Source organism: Mus pahari, chromosome 14, assembly GCF_900095145.1.
Source record: "Mus pahari chromosome 14, PAHARI_EIJ_v1.1, whole genome shotgun sequence".
Taxonomy (NCBI): Eukaryota; Metazoa; Chordata; class Mammalia; order Rodentia; family Muridae; genus Mus; species Mus pahari.
This window is the reverse complement of record NC_034603.1, coordinates 82414053-82433276: the sequence shown is the minus strand read 5'-3', so window position 1 is coordinate 82433276 and position 19224 is coordinate 82414053. Positions and strand designations below refer to the sequence as shown.

Genomic DNA, 19224 nt, shown 5'->3' with positions numbered 1-19224 from the left:
ACAATGGGGATGGGGGCGGGCATGCACCTGTCCTCCCTCTCCTGGCTGTTTCCTGCTGCCTTGGCCAGGCCTCCAGTTCACACTCCAGTCACTGGGGATGAATCCCTTACAAGTCTGCCTGCCCTGCTAACCTCGCTGCCTGGTGCCCCCAGGACAGAGAAACCATGACAAAAGAAGATGCCCCAGTCTGCCCCTGTCTCTCCTGGATGCTGGCAGGCTTGGCTTGGTCCTCCAATCTCCACACACTCTGTGCCTTTCCACTTTCAAGCTTCCAGACAAATCCACAAGCCTTTTCAAAAACGACTTCAGCCTACGGCAGTTTAAGGCCTCTTAGAGCAGTAAGATGCGGCCTCACTTTATAAACTGAAAGAACCTCGAAATTAACTGGCCCAAGGTCACACAACTAGGGAACCGAGGGCTCAAACCCAGGGCTTCTGGCAAGCTGGTGTTTTTTTCTCCGAGGTTGCCCTTGCTTCTGAGCGTCGAGTCTGGGCACAGGGTCCCTGAGCAGGAGAGAGGAGAGGGGACCAGCTAGGAGCACAGACTGGCAGGGAGGGGCCTGGACGGGCCAGAGGGGCACCGGTGGCCGGCTGGGGCGGGCCGGGGCGGGGCGGAGGCGACCGGCGGTGGCGAGCTCCACCACAGTCGGCTGGTGAGCCCCGAGAGCGGGAGGCGCGCCTTTGCGCAGCCCGGGACACAGCCCCGCCGCGGGGCGCGGGCCGGGCGCGGGGGCGGGCGGCATCCAGGCCGCGCCACCCGCACTGGTCCCGCCGCGCCCGGCTCCGGTGCCCGCCGAGCTCGCAGCCAGCGTGCCAGCTCGCGGGGGCTGGCTCTGGGACGAGCACCGCGCGGGAGACGGTCGCGGGCTCTGGGCGTGGGTGCAGCGCCCCTTCCCCGGTGAGTGGCGGCCGAGGGCTGGCGGCGAGCAGGGGGGCGCCAACTTCGTAGGCAACTTAAGGGGCTCCAGCGCCGCGCGAGCAAGGACGGTGGAGACAGACGCGGGACACCCGAGACAGTACGGCCAGCTCGGGCGTCAGAGGTCTGGGGGGCGGGGAGGGTGACCGCGACCCTTGTGAGCCCGACTGTTGGTGTGGACCTGGGCGCAGAGGAGGCGAGGGGAGACAGACTGTGGAGACAGACTGGCCGCTGGCGCGAGGGAAGGACGCGGGCGGAGAGCCCAAGGCGATTGTCCCTAGGGTGGCGGAGCCTCCTTCCCTTCGCCTGGAGCGGTGGCCAGGCCAGGCTGGGCACAATCCCCGGACGCGGGAGTCTGGATTGCCGGGTCCAACTGTTGCAGGTAGAAGCCGCTGGGGCAAGGAACCCGGCAGGGGCCAAGAGCCAGGGCCGAGGCTAGGTTCGACCAGAGCGCGGGGAGCTGGAAAGGACACAGAGCTCTCGGAGAGCAAAAACGGAGCTGTAGCAGTTGGCGAGCTGGTCCCTGCTGGGTACCTGCTGCGCGCATCTGCCTACTACCGACCCCCCCTCTTTAGGGTGAGTCTCCCCAGGCCCTCTGCTTCCCACTCTCTTCCCCTTCCCCGGTAGCTCCTAACAACACTCCATCCCCTGACCTCTGACAATCAGTGGGTTTCTGGAGTGACAGGATTTCCCCCAAACGCTGACCCCACCACCACCACGTCTTGGTTCCCCTCGTCTCTGGCTCTGAGGGCTCCAAAAGGAGGGTAGGAGGAAGAGGCCACGGTAGAGCCTGCGTTCCGGTGCCCTGGGCCCTGGAAGCACCCGTTGACAGCTGTGGTCTCTTGGGGCTGCAACCAGGATCCCCGACGGCTGAGAGGAGACGCCTGAGCCTCTGGCTGCGGAAGGCGTTTTGTGCTTGGCCTAGGCAAGCAGCGGGAGCTCCGACTACCCAAAACGAAGGCACCTAGCAGGCTGCAAATCTCCCAAGGGCTGGTTTGGCGACTCTTCAAAGGTCCTGCTGGGCGACAGGCAGAACTTCCCGCTGGGACGGACGCTGACCCCATTTGCTCACTGTGTTTTCCAGCCCTCCCTTCCCAATGAGACATCTGGTATAGCATCCTCAGTCTTCAGATGGTGGCCCAGTCCTGGCCCCATAAGCAACCCCCACCCCCACCCCTAGCCACAAGAAAATTTGGAGAATGTGCCATGCTACTGGGTCTTTTGAGCAGGTCCAGCGTCTGCCTCTGAGCTAGTTTCTAAACTTGTTAAGAATAAGAATGTGAAAGAGACAGGTCAGCAGGGAACTGGCCGCCTGGGGGTTCACTCTGGAAGGCCACCTGGATTGGGTCCTGACCCAACTGCCCGCCTGCCAGGCTAACTCGACCATCCCCTGCCCAAGGGCTCGAGATCCAGATCTAACTTGGGGCAGTGGGCTGAAGGCCTAGAGCTGGGGCTAAGCTTGTGGGGAAGAGTTCAGGGGGCAGTGGCCAGGTTGGGGGGCGCAGAGTGCGTGGTGCTCAATTTGGCCGCCAGGAGGCGTGGCGCGGGTCCTCGCGCCCGGAGTCACCGCCACTGCCGCCGCATCGCGAGTGTCCTTGAGCGGCGAGTGATGGTGGCTCTTCGGTGCTCGCGCCCCCTCCTCCCGCAGGGGCAGCCAGATGCCACGTTCCCTATGAATTATTTATCGCCGGCCTAAAAATACCCCGAACTTCACAGCCCCAGAGTAAGATTCCTACAAGAGGAGGGGGCGGGGCGACCCTGGGGGCTGAGGTGGGGATCAGCCGGGAGAGGGCAGGAGTATTGGAAAAGGCAGAACTCCGAGTCCCCACCAATGTGGACGACAGAGGGGCTATGTCTTTGCAGGCGCCTGGGGTGTTAGCGGGGTAGAGAAGGAAAGAGACAAGGGTTAGAGGAGGGTCGTCACAGCGAGGGTCCCTCACTCGCAAGAGTCATCAGCCTAGCTCGATGATACAAGCTTTGCTACCAGAGCTTCTGGGCCTTGGGAGTGGGGGCGCCATTAGTGTTCCAGGTTAGTGAGTGTGTATGTGTATTCACGGCCTTGTCAAGGAGCCTGCGTGTGACTGGGGGTTGGTGGAAGCAGAAGAAACGGTCCCTGAACATGTGGGGTTGATGGAACCTTTCAAGGGGTGCAGAATGTCTGAAACAATTAGTCATTGCCAACCTCTCCCCTGTACTTGGGGACCAGGTGTTCAGCAAACATTCTTTTAAAGACCCTTTGGGAGAGAGTGTCTTCTGAGATACACAAAAGTCCAGTCATGGTGGGGGGCCTGAGGAGGACAGGCTCCCAGCTCCCAGCTCCACACCCTGCAAGGAAAGAGCAATGGGACCCTAACCCTGTTTTATTCCCCCCCCCAGGGGTTCAGCGCTGATGAATCAAGATTAGGGGCAGGAGCCTACAGAAAAGGGACTCAGGTTGTGCTCTGAAGATAATAGGCTTTTTGTCAGGGGCAAAGGAAGGAGATAAAGACAGTTTACCACTAGATTAGCAGGGGTGAGTCTCCTAGAAGGAGAAGACAGTGGGATCGGGTTAGCTTGTTGGACATTGGCAGTTCATTTGTGGGTACCAGAGGGCTCTCTTGCACTTGACCCTTGTCACAGGGACCAGGCAGAAGTTGTGGCAGTTAGGAGGCAGGAAGCAGATGGGAAGGAGAGGTTGGGGGCCAGGGACACGGGATGGGAAGTATGCCATCTTGTGAGGAGATGCCCTGTCACACAGCTTTGGAAGCTCAGGGACCTGCTGGCTTTCAACCTGCCTCAACTTTCCCCTCTCTCCAGCCTGGACACAGGAGGGCATTTTCACCGTGGAGGGAAGCTGCCTAGGACCAGCCTCCCATCAGAGCTGGGAGAGAACCTGGGCCCTTCCCCCAGACTCTCATTGTCTGGAGGAAAGAAAATAGGACACTCATGTGTGACTTTAAGATTCCGGGTACTAGCCGGGCGTGGTGGCGCACGCCTTTAATCCCAGCACTCGGGAGGCAGAGGCAGGCGGATTTCTGAGTTCGAGGCCAGCCTGGTCTACAAAGTGAGTTCCAGGACAGCCAGGGCTACACAGAGAAACCCTGACTCGAAAAAACAAAAAAAAAAAAAAAAAAAAAAAAGAAAAGAAAAAGATTCCGGTTACTGATGACGACGACATTAATGAAAGAGGAAAGACCCAGGTGTGATGCGCACACATCTTTAGTCTCAGTGCTTGGGACGCAGAGGCGGCCAGGTCTCTGAGTTCTGGTCTGCGTAGTGAGTTCCAGGCCAGCAGAGGCTACATACTGAAACCCTGCCTCAAAATAAATAAATAAATAAGTAAATAAAATAAATAAATAAAATGGAAAAAGAAATAAATAAACATAAAATTTGAATAGTACAGTCTTTAATTGTTAATTGTTTTTGTTTTGAGACAGGGTTTCTCTGTGTGGCCTTGGCTGCCTGAAATTCTCACTCCATAGATTAGGCTGGTCTCAAACTCAGAGACCCTCCTGCCTCTGCCTCCTGAGTGCTGGGAATTAAAGGCTTACACTACCATGCCTGGCTTAATAGTATAGTTTAATTCAACACCCCCCCCCAAAATACTATTTTAACACCTAGTGAATATAAAAATATCAATGAGAAGAGTTGGGAAGCTGGCTCAGTGGATAAAGAGTTTTTCAAATAAATGGTGAGGACCAGAGTTTGGATCCCCAGAGCTCATGTAAGTGATAGATGGGCACTGTAGCTTGCCTGGTTTCCACTGCTCCAGTTTCAAAGGAAAGACTCTGCCTTGATGAATGAGGCCTCAGGACTCTACACGCACACACACGCACACACACGCACACACACACACACACACACACACACACATAAAGATTAATGAGGTAGCTTACACACTTACACACTTTTCACACTATCTCCGATATCCAGCCTGTGCCTGTGTTGACCACGTACCTCACTTTAGTGACAAGCATCCTGGATGTGCACACAGGCCTTCAAAGAAGCAGTGGGCATGACAGTGCCTGTCACTGTCATGCTTGGAAATTGTACAGTCCACGCCGCCTGGTGTGGTGTGACTTGGGATCTCATCCTAGACACAATTCTGCCTCCAAGCTGCCATTCACAGACACACAGGGGGGATCTCACAGGCTTTAGTGAATCTATGGCATTCCTTCCCAGGCTGCCGATCCCTCCTTAGTCCGAACTTCTACCAGCTGGCACTTGAGCTCAAAGCCCTGACCTGTTCAATTTCATCTCACCTGTCAACGACAACACTGTCAGCTCTGATCAGCTCCTTGTATCTATGTGCTAGACCCTCAGCTAGGAGAAGGCGGCCAGGGAGGGGAGTAGGGATGCCAGGGTCTGATGGAAAAAGAAGTAAGGTTAGAGAGAGGAGATGGGGGCCGCTTATGACAGTCTGCTTAGGACAGTCAGCTTCTACTCTGAGATCCTGGGCAGCAGGGACCACGTCTGCCGTCTGCCTCGTGTTCCATCTTACCACCCACCAACTCATTCCAGAGGAAGGTGAACTGTACACACGTGTACTGAGTCACACTTCGTAACTGGAAAGTTCCCTTTTGTGGTCTCCCTCGGAGCTGTCTTCTCAGCCGAGAGAAGAGGTTTCCATTCATGCACACTCTCTGAGAACCCCTTAGAGAGAACTGGAGACTCTGGAGGGAAGCCTCTGTGGCGTGTCCCATGAGAAATTAGGCTTGGAGCAAAAGGGAGAGATGTCAGAGTTAGCAGAGCAGAGGAAAGAAAGGTCTGGAAGAGGCCAGGGCTGCTCTGTGAGTTTCCAGGCTCCAGCTCTGGAAGGTACCAAGTGCATTCTGGGTAGCCTGCTTGGGTCTAATCGGCATCTCGGTGGCAAAGGTGTGCAAATTTCCTGCCAGGGGACTGGAGTAGCAGGTCTGCTCAGACCCTTCTTCAACACCCTGGTTAGTTTTGTTGGGGGTGGGGCTGCATCCATCTGCTGGTGTGCAAGAGTCATGTTTCTCTCACCTGCTTGGCTCTTGGTCTTGATCCAGAATGAATCTATGTAGCAGACATGCTCCGCCCCTTTGGTTAGGTGTAAAAAAAGATTCTACACACCAGCAATGGGACAGGAAATAGTGGATACAAATTGGATAGCTCAGGGCTTCAGGTGTCCTGAACCCAAGCCAGTCGTCCTTGGCCACCCTGCTTTAGAAGGCTGTCCTAAATGAGCTGGCTGAGGGGAAAGAGGCAAAGACATACAAGCTCTGGAAGAGAGGACCCGCCAGGCAGAGCCACACAGCAGAGAGCTGGGGGCTGTCCATGGGGAGCAGGACAGTCGTCATTCTGATAAGGGATAGATGCAAGATTCAGTTCGGTTGTTGCATGGACTGAGCCATGGGTGTGCTAAGGGGCTGCCTTTCTTCATCTGGCAAAGGGGCTGTCACCTACAGGGTAAAATTTGCTAATGGCAGTGAATAGCTGGATCTCTTGTTTTGGAAGTTCAGAAAGGCAAAGCGACTTCTGAAACCACCCAGCTGAGGCTGGAGAGACGCTCAGGCACTGCGGAGATCCATTCCCAGCACCCATGCCGGCAGCTCACAACTCCCCGTAACTGCAGCTCCAGGGGACCTGACTTCATAGCTACCCACACATGTATGCACAGACCCCCTACACAAACACGCATACATCTTCACGTGATTCTAAAATAAACCTTTTTTTAATTTGTTTTAAAGATCACACAGCTAGTAGGTGGCACACCTGATTTGAACTCAGCTCAGTGCTCCTGAACAACGCACTAACATTTCAGTCTTTTTGCTAGGGTAGAAGCCAGATAACTGGGTTTGGGGACCTTGACCTTTCTAGCCCTTCATAGGTAAGGGTGATAAGCCTTGCCCTGGCTTCTGTTCAGGTGCCCTGGGGATGCCCTGCTCAGCTAACCTGTCTGCTTTTTCTGTCTGTCTGTCTGTCTGTCTGTCTGTCTGTCTGTCTGTCTGTCTGTCTGTCTGTCTGTCTCTGTCTGCCTCTGCCTCTCCTGCGTAGGAAGGTTTTCTCTTCCCTGTCCTCTGGCTGTCTGTGTGTTCTCTGGCCCTTACCTTCTGTTTGTCCATCTACCTCTCTCTGTGCCCGCTCTGATTTCTCTGCAGGACCCTCCAGTGGACATGGGTGGAGCCCTGGGGCCCGCCCTGCTTCTCACTTCACTCCTCGGTGCTTGGGCAGGGCTGGGCGCAGGGCAGGGAGAGCAGGCAGTGACCGTGGCGGTGGTGTTTGGCAGCTCTGGGCCACTACAGGCCCAGGCCCGGACTCGTCTCACCCCCCAGAACTTCCTGGACTTGCCTCTGGAAATCCAGCCGCTCACCGTTGGGGTCAACAATACCAACCCCAGCAGTATCCTCACCCAAATCTGCGGGCTCCTGGGTGCCGCCCGCGTCCACGGCGTCGTCTTTGAGGACAACGTGGACACCGAGGCCGTGGCCCAGCTGCTGGACTTCGTCTCCTCTCAGACCCACGTGCCCATCCTCAGCATCAGCGGAGGCTCTGCTGTGGTCCTCACCCCGAAGGTGCCTGTCTACATTTTCATCCCTTCCTCCCTGAACCCACGCACTAGCCAGGGAGCAGGGCTGAGTTTGGGTTAGGGAGCAGCTTAGGTCGTTGGGAACTGGAACTGGCTGGGACTGAGGATGTGACCGGCGAAGGCAAAGATATTGTGGGGAGGGTGTTCCCTGGTTCCTCAGTATCAGTGTGCGTCTGGATGATGTGGGCAGATGTTCTTCCAGCAGTGCTGGCAAAGTTACCTCTTCTGCTTCTCCAGCTCTCAATGATCAGGCCTCAGACCCCTGTAGAGACTGGGAATTCCTCTACAGGGGATGGCACTCCGGAGCTATATCTCTCCTCCTTCTCTGCTCCGGGCATGGGGAAGACGGACACACTTGGTCTCCTGAGGAGAAAGTTCCTAACACAGATTCATTTGTAATTCCGACTGACAGGCATTTTGAAGGAAAGACTGATGCCCCCAGGGAAGGAGTCTCAAAGGGCCTCTTTGGATAGGGTGTTGGCCAGATATGATGTTTAAAAATTATTTTATTTATTTACATTCCAGTCGTTGCTCTCCTAAGCCCCGTCTCCCTCCCACAGTTCCTCATCCCATTCCTCCTCCCCCTTGCCTCTGAGAAGGTGCTCCCTGTCCACCAGGCCTCCCTCTTCCCTGGGGTCTCAAGTCTCTTGAGGATTAAGTGCATCTTCTCCTACTGGGGCCAAACCAGGCAGACCTCTGCTAGATATGTGCCAGGGGTCTCAGACCGGCCATGTTTGCTCCTGGTTGGTGGCTCAGTCTCTGGGAGCTCCCTGGGTTAGTTGAGAGCTGCTGCTCTTCCTATGGGGTCGCTCTCCAGATATGATATTTTAAACAAATGTTCTCTACTCTGAGACCCGAGGCTAAGGGGGATTTGGGAAGAGTGACAGGGATCTGCTGGGAGGTTTTGATGACAGAGAGAAGCCTGGAGAGGGGGGTGGCTCTCATTGCTTAGGAAGCATTTAGCTTTATTCTAAGTAAGGGTAGTCATGGGAGGAGGGGTGGGAGATCACTGGTTTGATTCGCTTCTATTTCATTGCCACTCCATCACAGAGAAATTTGAGACTACACGGGGGGAAGCATAAAGGTTCACCATCTATCTTCCGTTCACCTTGGCTCATCTCCCCCACCCCCGCCCCCACATGCTCACCCCTGCCCATTTCTGCCTCTGCTGTGGTAAACTGAAGCAAATGTCCAGACAGCTTATTATCCCACCCATAAATATTTCAGTGTGTACCTCCAGCGGACGAGAAAGCTTTAAAAAAATAAAACCACCATACATTATCACGTCTAAAATAAATAACAAAAATTCCTCGGCCTCCTCAAATATCCAGCCAGGGCCCACACCTCCCCCACCACCTCATAAATGTCATACATGTTTATTTTTAAGTCTGGTTTTGCTTGGAACAGGAGCCAAATGAGGTTCACGCATGGTGGCCGGTGGCTCTGACTTTAAAGTCTCCATCTTTGCACTTTCTCTGAGATGGGGTGTCAATGTGCAGCCTGGGCTACAGTCTGGGTAGGCTAGGTTGGTCTCGAACTTGTGGAGACCCTCTGGTTTCTGCTCTCCAAACGTTGCGGTTACAGGCATGTGCCACCACAGCTTGCGTCTCTGGCTCTCTTTTAATTGAAGTGCGTTTAATGAAGAAATGGGGTTTGGGGCCTATAGTTTCCCTTTTTAAAAATAAGATTGGGATGACAGTGAGGAGGTATCTAGGGAGCAGCTATAGTGGGCCCAAGAGACCTTAGGAGGAGGAGGAATCTGCTCACTGAAGCTGGCACTGCCAGGACTTTGGGGTGGTAAGAGGTGGTGAGAAGGAGGAACTTTCTCATTCCGGAGGCTCTTGGCAGGTGCTTTTCTATTGTTTTTCATGGTGCTAGTAGAGAGCTCCGTAATTCCAAGATTCAGATTCAGTTGGTCTGGGCCGAGCTTTCTCAAATTCGCGGGTTCAGGGGAACCCGGAAGAGCTTGTTCACAGGCAGATTGCAGGAGTCACCCCGAAATTCTAATGGATGCCATAGGTGTGGGGGTGTGGCCCGGACTTCTGTGTAGAAACTGATGGTGCTGATCTTTCTGGTCCTGTAGTCCAGCAGGGTCAGGTTGGGTTGGGGACCGGGATCTTAGTTTTGTAAAATTCCCTAGGTGACTCCAATTGGCTCCAGGGCAGGGGGCTCCGGGACACTGAAGGACCTCCTACTCTAAGGTTTCCGGAGCAGGAGGGTGTGGTGGGGGCAGGGGAGCAGGAGGAGGCTCGTTCCGCCCCGCCCCCTGCTGAGGCCCCGCCCGCCCCGCCCCCAGGAGCCAGGCTCCGCCTTTCTACAGCTGGGCGTGTCCCTGGAGCAGCAGCTGCAGGTGCTGTTCAAGGTGCTGGAGGAATACGACTGGAGCGCGTTCGCCGTCATCACCAGCCTGCACCCGGGCCACGCGCTCTTCCTCGAGGGCGTGCGCGCCGTCGCTGATGCCAGCTACCTGAGCTGGCGACTGCTGGACGTGCTCACGCTGGAGCTGGGCCCCGGTGGGCCGCGAGCGCGCACTCAGCGCCTGTTGCGCCAGGTCGACGCGCCGGTGCTGGTGGCCTACTGCTCCCGCGAAGAGGCCGAGGTGCTCTTCGCGGAGGCTGCACAGGCTGGCCTGGTGGGACCCGGCCACGTGTGGTTGGTACCTAACCTGGCGCTGGGAAGCACCGACGCTCCCCCTGCAGCCTTCCCGGTGGGCCTCATCAGTGTGGTCACCGAGAGTTGGCGCCTTAGCCTACGCCAGAAAGTCCGCGACGGTGTGGCCATTCTGGCCCTCGGTGCCCACAGCTACCGACGCCAGTACGGTTCTCTGCCAGCCCCGGCTGGAGACTGCCGAAGCCACCCAGGACCCGTCAGCCCTGCCAGGGAGGCCTTCTACAGGTGAGCACCTACCCAGTCGTGTGGGACACTTCAGGGGACTTGAATGGCAGTGAGCTTGGGCTCCTTGGTCACATCCCCATCTAGTATCACTTGCCTGGGGTCAAGTTACTTCAAGACTCTGGGTCTTAAAATTCTTATCTAAAGAAACAGCGGATTTTAGGGTATGGAAAGGCCTGTGAGGGAGACTTTTAATCACTACACAAATGCCCTATGATGGTGGTGCTATGGGGTGCCCTAGTCAGAGCCACATCCCAGGGTCTTGGGACACCCTGGCATCTCTCTGCCTCCCCTCCCCAGGCATCTGCTGAATGTCACCTGGGAGGGCCGAGACTTCTCTTTCAGCCCTGGTGGGTATCTGGTCCAGCCCACCATGGTTGTGATCGCCCTCAACCGGCACCGCCTCTGGGAGATGGTGAGAAGTGGGTGAGCCCAGGGCCCCCTGTCCTCTGTTTCCTAGTGTCTGTCTATCTGTCCTCTGTTTTCTAGTGTGCTCCTGAAGCCATCTCAGCTGAAACGCCCTTCACTGGGAAACCTTTGAGCCCCCCTCCTCCCCTGCTCCCACAATACCCTGCTTTCTTTGCACTACTGAACTTAAGCGTTTCTGTCACATAGTCCTGGCCCTAGAGGAGTGAGTGACCCACGTCTGTGCCAGCCAGCTGGACATGTAAATACGTAGAAATTTGTGCTTGAGTACAGGTGTAAGCAAAACAGTGTGGGTGGGGTTGGGGACCAGTTACTCCTGCCTGTAATCCTAGTACTCAGGGACAGAGGCAGGAGGATTGCTTCAAGTCTGAGTCCAGCTTGATTATTTGATCTACGTAGGGAGTTACAGGACAATGGGGCACAAGGCAAGAACCTGTTTTGTCCCCTAATGGAACAAAACAAAACACAACACAACCGTAAACAGTGAGTAGAGAAAAAGACAAGAACTTGTTTGCTTTCTAAAAAGGAAACTAGGGAAGGCGTTACTAAAGACTGGATGTCCAGTTGGACTTTCGAGGACTGAGTAGGAACCTGGTAGGAAGAGGCGCTAATCTGGTGCAGTCAAAAGGCTGTTAAATGATGTGGCCGGTGGTTTAGGGGTTATAAAAAGACAGGAAAATGCTGGACATGGATGTTAGAGGAAGATGTGCTGAAGTCATGTGCGGGGGGTGGGGTGGGCAGCGAGCACTTCGAGACAGTCTGAGCTTCAGGAAGGTGTTTTGGGCCAGTAGCAATGTCACAGCCTTGGAGATCACAGGGCCCAGGGCCTGGAGGATGTGGGCAGCCTGCCCTTGTGTCCAGGTTCAGTCCTTGGCCTGTATTTCTGTCCTCCAAATGCCTTTGCCCCAAGACCCCCTAATCTGTCTGCCCTGGGTATCTTTAGGGTTCTTGGCCTCAGCAGATGGTCCCCAGAAGCCCTGACTAGAGCGAAGCGGGTGGACAGCAGTACTGTAGGTTCTGGCTGAGGCTGGCTGTCCTCTGCAGGTGGGACGGTGGGATCATGGGGTCCTATACATGAAGTATCCAGTGTGGCCTCGCTACAGCACTTCTCTGCAGCCTGTGGTGGACAGCCGGCACCTGACAGTGGCCACACTGGAAGAAAGGCCCTTTGTCATTGTGGAGAGCCCTGACCCTGGCACAGGTGGCTGTGTTCCCAACACTGTGCCCTGCCGTAGACAGAGCAACCACACCTTCAGGTCTGGTGTGAGCTGGGTGCTGTCATGGGGTGGGAGCGTTGGTTGGCTGCTGTGCATGTGCCTCATGCTTGGGTGGTGGTAGGGGGTGTGGAGGTTCATATGCCAGGCTGGGAGGAGCAGGTGGGGCTGAGGACTGTGAAGGGCTCTGACTCCTGGTGGTGGCTGCAGCAGCGGGGATGTAACCCCCTACACAAAGCTCTGTTGTAAGGGCTTCTGCATCGACATCCTCAAGAAGCTGGCCAAGGTGGTCAAGTTCTCCTACGACTTGTACCTGGTGACCAATGGCAAGCACGGCAAGAGGGTTCGTGGTGTGTGGAATGGTATGATCGGGGAGGTAGGTTCACCCCGGGTTCGACCACAGATTCAACCGGGGCCATCCTGCCTGCTGCCAGATTTCATGCTTCCCTTAGCCATGTGGTCATGCAAGTGGGCTGACAGCGTTGCAGTGATGAGGTCCCGGGAACTGTGCTCCGAGGATCCAGGGAGGGAGTAGCTGATTCCACTGATGGGTACTGGTGGGGATTAGGGAGAATGTGAAAGCCTGTGTGTGTGTGTGGGGGGGGCCCTCTTGGATGCTCTCCTGCCTCCTAGGTGTACTACAAGCGGGCAGACATGGCCATCGGCTCCCTCACCATCAATGAGGAGCGCTCGGAAATTATAGACTTCTCTGTGCCTTTTGTGGAGACCGGCATCAGTGTGATGGTGGCAAGGAGCAACGGCACCGTCTCCCCGTCGGCTTTTCTGGGTGAGGTTTGTGTGGCCAGCGGAGCCCTGGGAAGGATGTGAGGGCAGATAGGTAGGTAGGCTACCGACTGTGCTGGAGGTTAGACCACGGACCAAGGATGAAGGGTGTGAGGAGCATGAGAGAGGTGCCAATGGTTTTCTTCCTCCATTAGGAACCCTGCCCCCAAGCCAGGTTCAGGGGTAGGAGTGTACAGCTATTGTTCCTTACCTTTCTAGAGTGCCCGGTGGGAGGTCAGGTGGGGTTCAGGGTGTGAAATGGTCCAGAGAGCTAGTGGTGGGGACAGGTGGGAGGCTGGGAAGGGGCTGAGAGCTAGCTAAGCCAGTGTGAGACCCCTAAACTCTGCCCCCTTTTCCTAGGTGGCTTTAAGAAAGATACAGAGCCAAGACTGGTGTCACACGCCTTTAATTCCAGCATGGGGGAGGCAGAGGCAGGAAGATCTGCATGAGTTCAAGACCAGCTGGGTTTACACAGTGATAGTGAATGATAGTGAATTCCAGGCCAGTGTACACGCGGAGTGATGTGTGCTCTCAGCGCAGAAGACAGGAGGAAGCCTTGAGCCCTATACACTGTCCTGCCTTAGGCTCTTTGGGGGTTTAGCTGCTCTGAGGGAGGGACCTTTGGCCCCACCTACAGGGCTGCCAGGACTCTGCACATCTCCAGTTGTTGCATCTTGGTATTGTTGGAATGGGGCGGAGCCCAGGTCTCTGAGTTTCTTGCTTTGGTCCCCAGAACCCTACAGCCCTGCCGTGTGGGTGATGATGTTTGTAATGTGCCTCACGGTGGTCGCCATCACTGTCTTCATGTTCGAGTATTTCAGCCCTGTCAGCTACAACCAGAATCTTACCAAGGGCAAGAGTAAGCTGTTGCATGGGCCTGGGTGGAGGGACAGGGTGGGCTGACCAGTGATGAAGTGCCCACCAGGCTCTGAGTCCTTTCACGGTGGGCCAGGAAAGCCCCAGCACGCACCCTCTCACCCCCCAGAGTCAGGTGGACCATCCTTCACCATTGGCAAGTCCGTGTGGTTGCTGTGGGCACTGGTCTTCAACAACTCCGTTCCCATCGAGAACCCCCGGGGTACCACCAGCAAGATCATGGTCCTGGTGTGGGCCTTCTTCGCTGTCATCTTCCTCGCTAGCTACACGGCCAATCTGGCAGCCTTCATGATCCAGGAACAATACATCGACACTGTGTCGGGCCTTAGTGACAAGAAGGTTCCTGGGCCACAGCCAGGTGGAGGGTGGGGGGGCGCACCAGGGGTGGGGACACGCCTTGGAAGGGCACACACAGGCCAAACAGAGCCTGGGGAAATTGAACCAAGACTGGAATGGGAAGGATTTGGGGGTCTGGGGAGAAGGATCAATGATGACCACTCAGGTCCACAGACTGAGTGGCCTTGGCTAAGTCTTCATCTATCTCAGGCTTCTGAGTTTCCATCTCTAAAAGACAGGAGAGGCCTGGGCTGTGTCTAAGACTGTGCAGGGGCTGGGGTTCTGGTACTTGGGGGCGGGCTAGACGAAGAGGGTGGGAGTGGCTTGCTCTCTGCCTATAGTTTCAGCGGCCTCAAGACCAATACCCACCCTTCCGTTTTGGCACGGTACCTAACGGCAGCACAGAGAGGAACATTCGTAGCAACTATCGTGACATGCACACTCACATGGTCAAGTTCAACCAGCGCTCGGTGGAGGATGCTCTCACAAGCCTGAAGATGGGGTGGGTCTCCAGTACCGCACCCTCTGCCTCTGGCTCCATGTCTTTCCTGGGAGGCACCCTTAGGCATCCCGTTCTTAGAGACCCAGGGTAGGGACAGTGGAGCTGGCGTGTCTCCTGAGACTCCTGGGGAGGGGGGAGGGGGTCTTGAGGCAGGGTAGAGTTGGAAGAGATGATGGATATTTGCCATATGACCCAGACGTTTGAGGTGGTGACTAAGAACTTTGCAGACTTTTACAAGTAGAAGAGGCACTGTATATTCTAGGGCAGTGAGTCCCCTACCCTGTCTGAGGAATGAGGAAGGGGTCCTTGCGAGGGCACCTCCCTGGTGGTGGCTGCAGGCTCCTGTACTCAGAGCCGTGTCCTGGCCCTTCCCTCTGACCTGTATCGGTCCTTGGTCCTGAGGGCACGGCATGTCTCTAGGAAGCTGGATGCCTTCATCTATGATGCCGCCGTCCTCAACTACATGGCGGGCAAGGACGAAGGCTGCAAGCTGGTCACCATTGGGTCTGGCAAAGTCTTTGCCACCACTGGCTACGGCATCGCCATGCAGAAAGACTCCCACTGGAAGCGGGCCATAGACCTGGCGCTCCTGCAGTTCCTGGGGGATGGTGAGTTCCATCAGTTCCAGGTTCCAGGGTGGACCACAGCTCTGTGGTTGTTAGCATTTCTACTATCATTTCTGTGTGCAAAGAGCCTCTGCAGGAAAAGGTCTCTGGGAGTGAGGTTGGGGCAGTTGAGGTGCAAGTGTGAGGGAAAACTCAAGCCCTAAGGGAGGGGGGGAGGGATGACCCGCAAGAAGGGGGAGCAAGGGCCAGAGCTGGAGGTTCTCCGAAGGGCAAGGAAGGCGAGAAAATACTCAAGTTGCCTGGTGGGGGTTCTGAGTGGCTGAGCATCCCCCAAGAGTCTTCTTCTCGTGGTCTTTCCCAGAGGAGTTCCTCTCCACTGTCATCTTGACACCCAGGTTAGAGCCAGGCTAGCCTTGGCAGCAGGCCTCACTGGTTGGAACGGCCGGCCCAGCCTGCGCTAAACCCAGAGAAAGCCCTCAGTCTGCATGAGTTCCATCCTTAGCGATAGATTGCTGTCTAAGCAGAGCGGACGCCCGAAATTACTCACGGGCAGGGATGCAGAGATGGTGAGTTTGAGGCCAGCCTGAGCTACAAATCAAGAGCCCGTCTCAAATAACACAAAACCCTCCCCATGCCTTGGGGCTGCAGAGATGGCTCAGTGGCTAAGAGCACGTACTGTTCTTACAGAGAGCCTGAGTTTGGTTCCCGGCACCCACATCAGATAGTTCACACATGACTGTAACTCCAGCTTTAGAGGGATCGGATACATCTGGCTTTCCTGAGCACCCCCACTCAAATGATACACACACAGAGACATGCATGTACATACACATAATTAAAAATAAATCCCAAACCCCCCAACCTTAAACACAACACAGTGTCCATACCATATATTCTGTGTAGTAAGGAGAGAAAACGAGTGCCTGTGATCTCCGGGGCCCCAGTTCGGACCTGGCATGTCTGTGGTAAAGAACAAGCATGATAGCTTGAATGGGTGAGTGAACGCTAAAATGAAACCAATTGACAAGCCTTGACTGACAGGTGTGGTGGGGTCCCAGCACTTGGGAGGCGGAGGCAGGAAGATCAGTAGCTCAAGCTCAGCTTTGCTTACTGCCAAGTTCAAGGCCAGCCTGAGTTACAATAAATCCTGCCTCGAAAGAAACAAACAAAATAACAAAACCAAGACTTTACCAGGCGTGTGGGAGCTGCATGCAAAGGGGAAAGGCTAGCACTAATCCTGCAGCTAGCTTCTCTCTGGTTGCCCCCGTCCTGCCTCTGCTGGACTTCTCCCGGTTAGGAAACAAGGATGCCAAGCTGTCCTCTATCAAGGCATGTGTGGGTAGGGTCGGTTGAAGGAGTCATTCCTGAGTCTTGCATGTCCTCTCTGCCAGGGGAGACGCAGAAGTTGGAGACAGTGTGGCTCTCAGGGATCTGCCAGAACGAGAAGAACGAGGTGATGAGCAGCAAGCTGGACATTGACAACATGGCGGGGGTCTTCTACATGCTGTTGGTGGCCATGGGGCTGGCCCTTCTGGTCTTTGCCTGGGAGCACCTGGTCTACTGGAAACTTCGGCACTCGGTGCCCAGCTCATCCCAGCTGGACTTCCTGCTGGCTTTCAGCAGGGTAGGTGCCTGCCTCTCCCTATAAGGGTTTCAGAGTAAGGCACAGCAACCGGGCTGGCTGTAGACCCATTTAGATGTAAAACAGATCTTGAGAAGGAAGGGGCGTGGTTTGTCAGCATGGTGGGGCTTTGAATCCTCCCTGCCATTCGCTAGAAAGCGTTAGAAGAAGAAATCCAGATACCTCATTCATCTGCAGAACAGCAAGTTGCCTGACATTGGGAGCACAGTTAGGACTTTTAAAAGCTGTTGCATAGAACAAGGCCTGGGATAATGGTGGCTGGTCCCTGAGAAGATGGCTCAGCTCACGGCTTGTCTTCCCTTTATTGACTAGGGCATCTACAGCTGCTTCAACGGGGTACAGAGCCTTCCGAGCCCTGCGCGGCCGCCCAGTCCGGACCTTACAGCAGGCTCAGCCCAGGCCAATGTGCTGAAGATGCTGCAGGCGGCTCGAGACATGGTGAGCACCGCGGACGTGAGCGGCTCTTTGGACCGCGCCACTCGCACCATCGAGAACTGGGGCAACAGTCGCCGCGCGCCTGCTCCCACCACCTCCGGCCCGCGGTCATCCACCCCGGGTCCTCCGGGACAACCGAGTCCCAGCGGCTGGCGGCCTCCCGGTGGGAACCGCACCCCGCTAGCGCGCCGGGCCCCGCAGCCTCCGGCTCGCCCCGCGACCTGCGCAGGGTCGCCTCAGCCCGACTCGTCCCGAGCATCCTGCAGGCACGCTTGGGATGCGCGGTGGCCAGTGCGAGTCGGGCATCAGGGATCGCACCTCTCGGCCTCCGAGCGGCGCGCGCTCCCGGAGCGCTCCCTGTTGCACGCGCACTGCCACTACAGTTCCTTCCCTCGAGCAGAGAGGTCAGGGCGCCCCTTCCTCCCGCTATTCCCAGAGCCCCCAGAGCCCGACGACCTGCCGCTGCTCGGGCCGGAACAGCTGGCTCGGCGGGAGGCTCTGCTGCGCGCGGCCTGGGCCAGGGGCCTGCGCCCTCGCCACGCTTCCCTGCCCAGCTCGGTGGCAGAAGCCTTCACTCGATCCAACCCTCTGCCTGCCAGGTGTACCGGTCACGCCTGCTCTTGCCCATGCCCCCAAAGCCGGTCTTCCTGCCGGCACGTGGCTCAAACACAGTCGTTGCGGCTGCCGTCCTACCGGGAGGCCTGTGTGGAGGGCTTGCCAGCAGGGGTGGCCGCCACCTGGCAGCCCAGACAGCACATCTGCCTGCACACCCATACCCACCTGCCGTTCTGCTGGGGGACTGTGTGCCGTCACCCTCCACCCTGTGCCAGCCACAGCCCCTGGCCATTTGGAACCTGGGAGCCTCCATCACACAGAGGCAGGACCCTGGGGCTAGGTACAGGCTACAGGGACAGTGGGATGCTGGAAGAGATCAGCAGGGAAGCCTGTGGGACACAAGGTTTTCCAAGGTCCTGCACCTGGAGGCGGATCTCCAGTTTGGAATCAGAAGTGTGAGGTACTGGCAGCTCTGGTTCCTGCGGGACTGGATTCTGTGGCTGGCCTTGGCCAAGTTTGGGGGACAGACACGTTTGGACTCCTCTGCCTTCTATGAAATTCTGGGCCATGGGACCCCAGTGAAAAGGATGTCCTCCATGGCCAGCTTATGACCTTAGCCGCTTAGGTCTTGGTGTGGGCTGGGATCTTGCTCATCACATGAAGTCTTGCAGTCCCAGGGAGTAAAAAAATGTGTCCCTGTCTTGGCGTCAGCCAGTTCCTAGTTGTGGTTGCTATGGCCTTGGGTTGGGGACACAGAAATTGCAAATGGAGGTTGGGGTGGGGCCATCCACGTTTTGCTCCAATAGATTGCAATTTCTTTTCATAGGTGCATTGGGACATTAAAGCAACGTTTTACAACCCAGTTGGTCCTAGCTGCCTCGTTCTGCATCCTGGAGGGTGCACAGTCCAACTCCCGTGTATTCTGGACTGGGGCAACTGACTATATAGCATGTGAACAACTCCATCTGGGGAAGTCTTGGGTCCAAGGGTATCCAAGAGGGAGGTGGGAATACGTGAGGCTGGGGGAGGGGCTCTGGGCAGGGGAAGCTATTTGGTATTGGGGCCAGTTCCAGGTATTCTGTGACAAATGTGCTCAGCATGGGGGCTCTGGGAGTGAAGAATTGAGTTTGGTAGTACTTAGTCTTCTGGAAAAGAGAAGCTCTTGCTGGTACAGTGGCTGTCTCGACAGGCTAGGAGATGCCACTGGGAGACTGACAGTGTCAGTGATAGCTTGTCTGGGGCCTCGCCTCATGGTCCCTAGAAGCTGGGCACAGATGCCATCCTGGGTCAGGCATGGCTCAGCCTCACTGTGCCCAAACCTCTCAGGGGTGACAATCTGCACACTTATCCTGCTTCGTCCTCTCTGGGGTTCTCAGGGGACTACCATCCGCTGTCACACATCATTGGAAGTAGAGCTGGAGTCCTGCTGTCCCCGGTGGGCCAGGTGAGGTAGAGACTGGCAGAGGTTTCTCCCCTGTGACAGAGAGGGATGGGGGAGGGGAGTCCTGGGTACAGTGACCCCTGAGGCAGACCCAGCATCCTCTGCTACAGTA

The 19224-nt window shown here is 56.1% G+C and overlaps 1 protein-coding gene across 4 annotated transcripts; it reads left to right on the top strand.

Annotated features, from left to right (window-relative positions):
• Window positions 1-828: 828 nt before the first annotated feature.
• Window positions 829-18511, top strand: Grin2c (glutamate ionotropic receptor NMDA type subunit 2C). Of its 4 annotated transcripts, none has more exons than XM_029546580.1 (14): window positions 829-897; window positions 1298-1491; window positions 6913-7430; window positions 9741-10339; window positions 10637-10751; window positions 11807-12018; window positions 12190-12352; window positions 12610-12763; window positions 13493-13618; window positions 13745-13974; window positions 14313-14473; window positions 14894-15081; window positions 16431-16663; window positions 16994-18511. In XM_029546580.1, the coding sequence occupies exons 3-14, from the start codon at window positions 7032-7034 to the stop codon at window positions 18128-18130; spliced, it is 3717 nt and encodes a 1238-aa protein (XP_029402440.1). In that variant the 5' UTR covers window positions 829-897; window positions 1298-1491; window positions 6913-7031; the 3' UTR covers window positions 18131-18511. The 4 variants fall into 4 exon arrangements, with proteins under 4 accessions (XP_029402440.1, XP_029402437.1, XP_029402438.1 ...); XM_029546577.1 differs by having other exon boundaries at window positions 12187-12352; XM_029546578.1 differs by having other exon boundaries at window positions 835-897; window positions 7017-7430; window positions 12187-12352.
• Window positions 18512-19224: the final 713 nt, after the last annotated feature.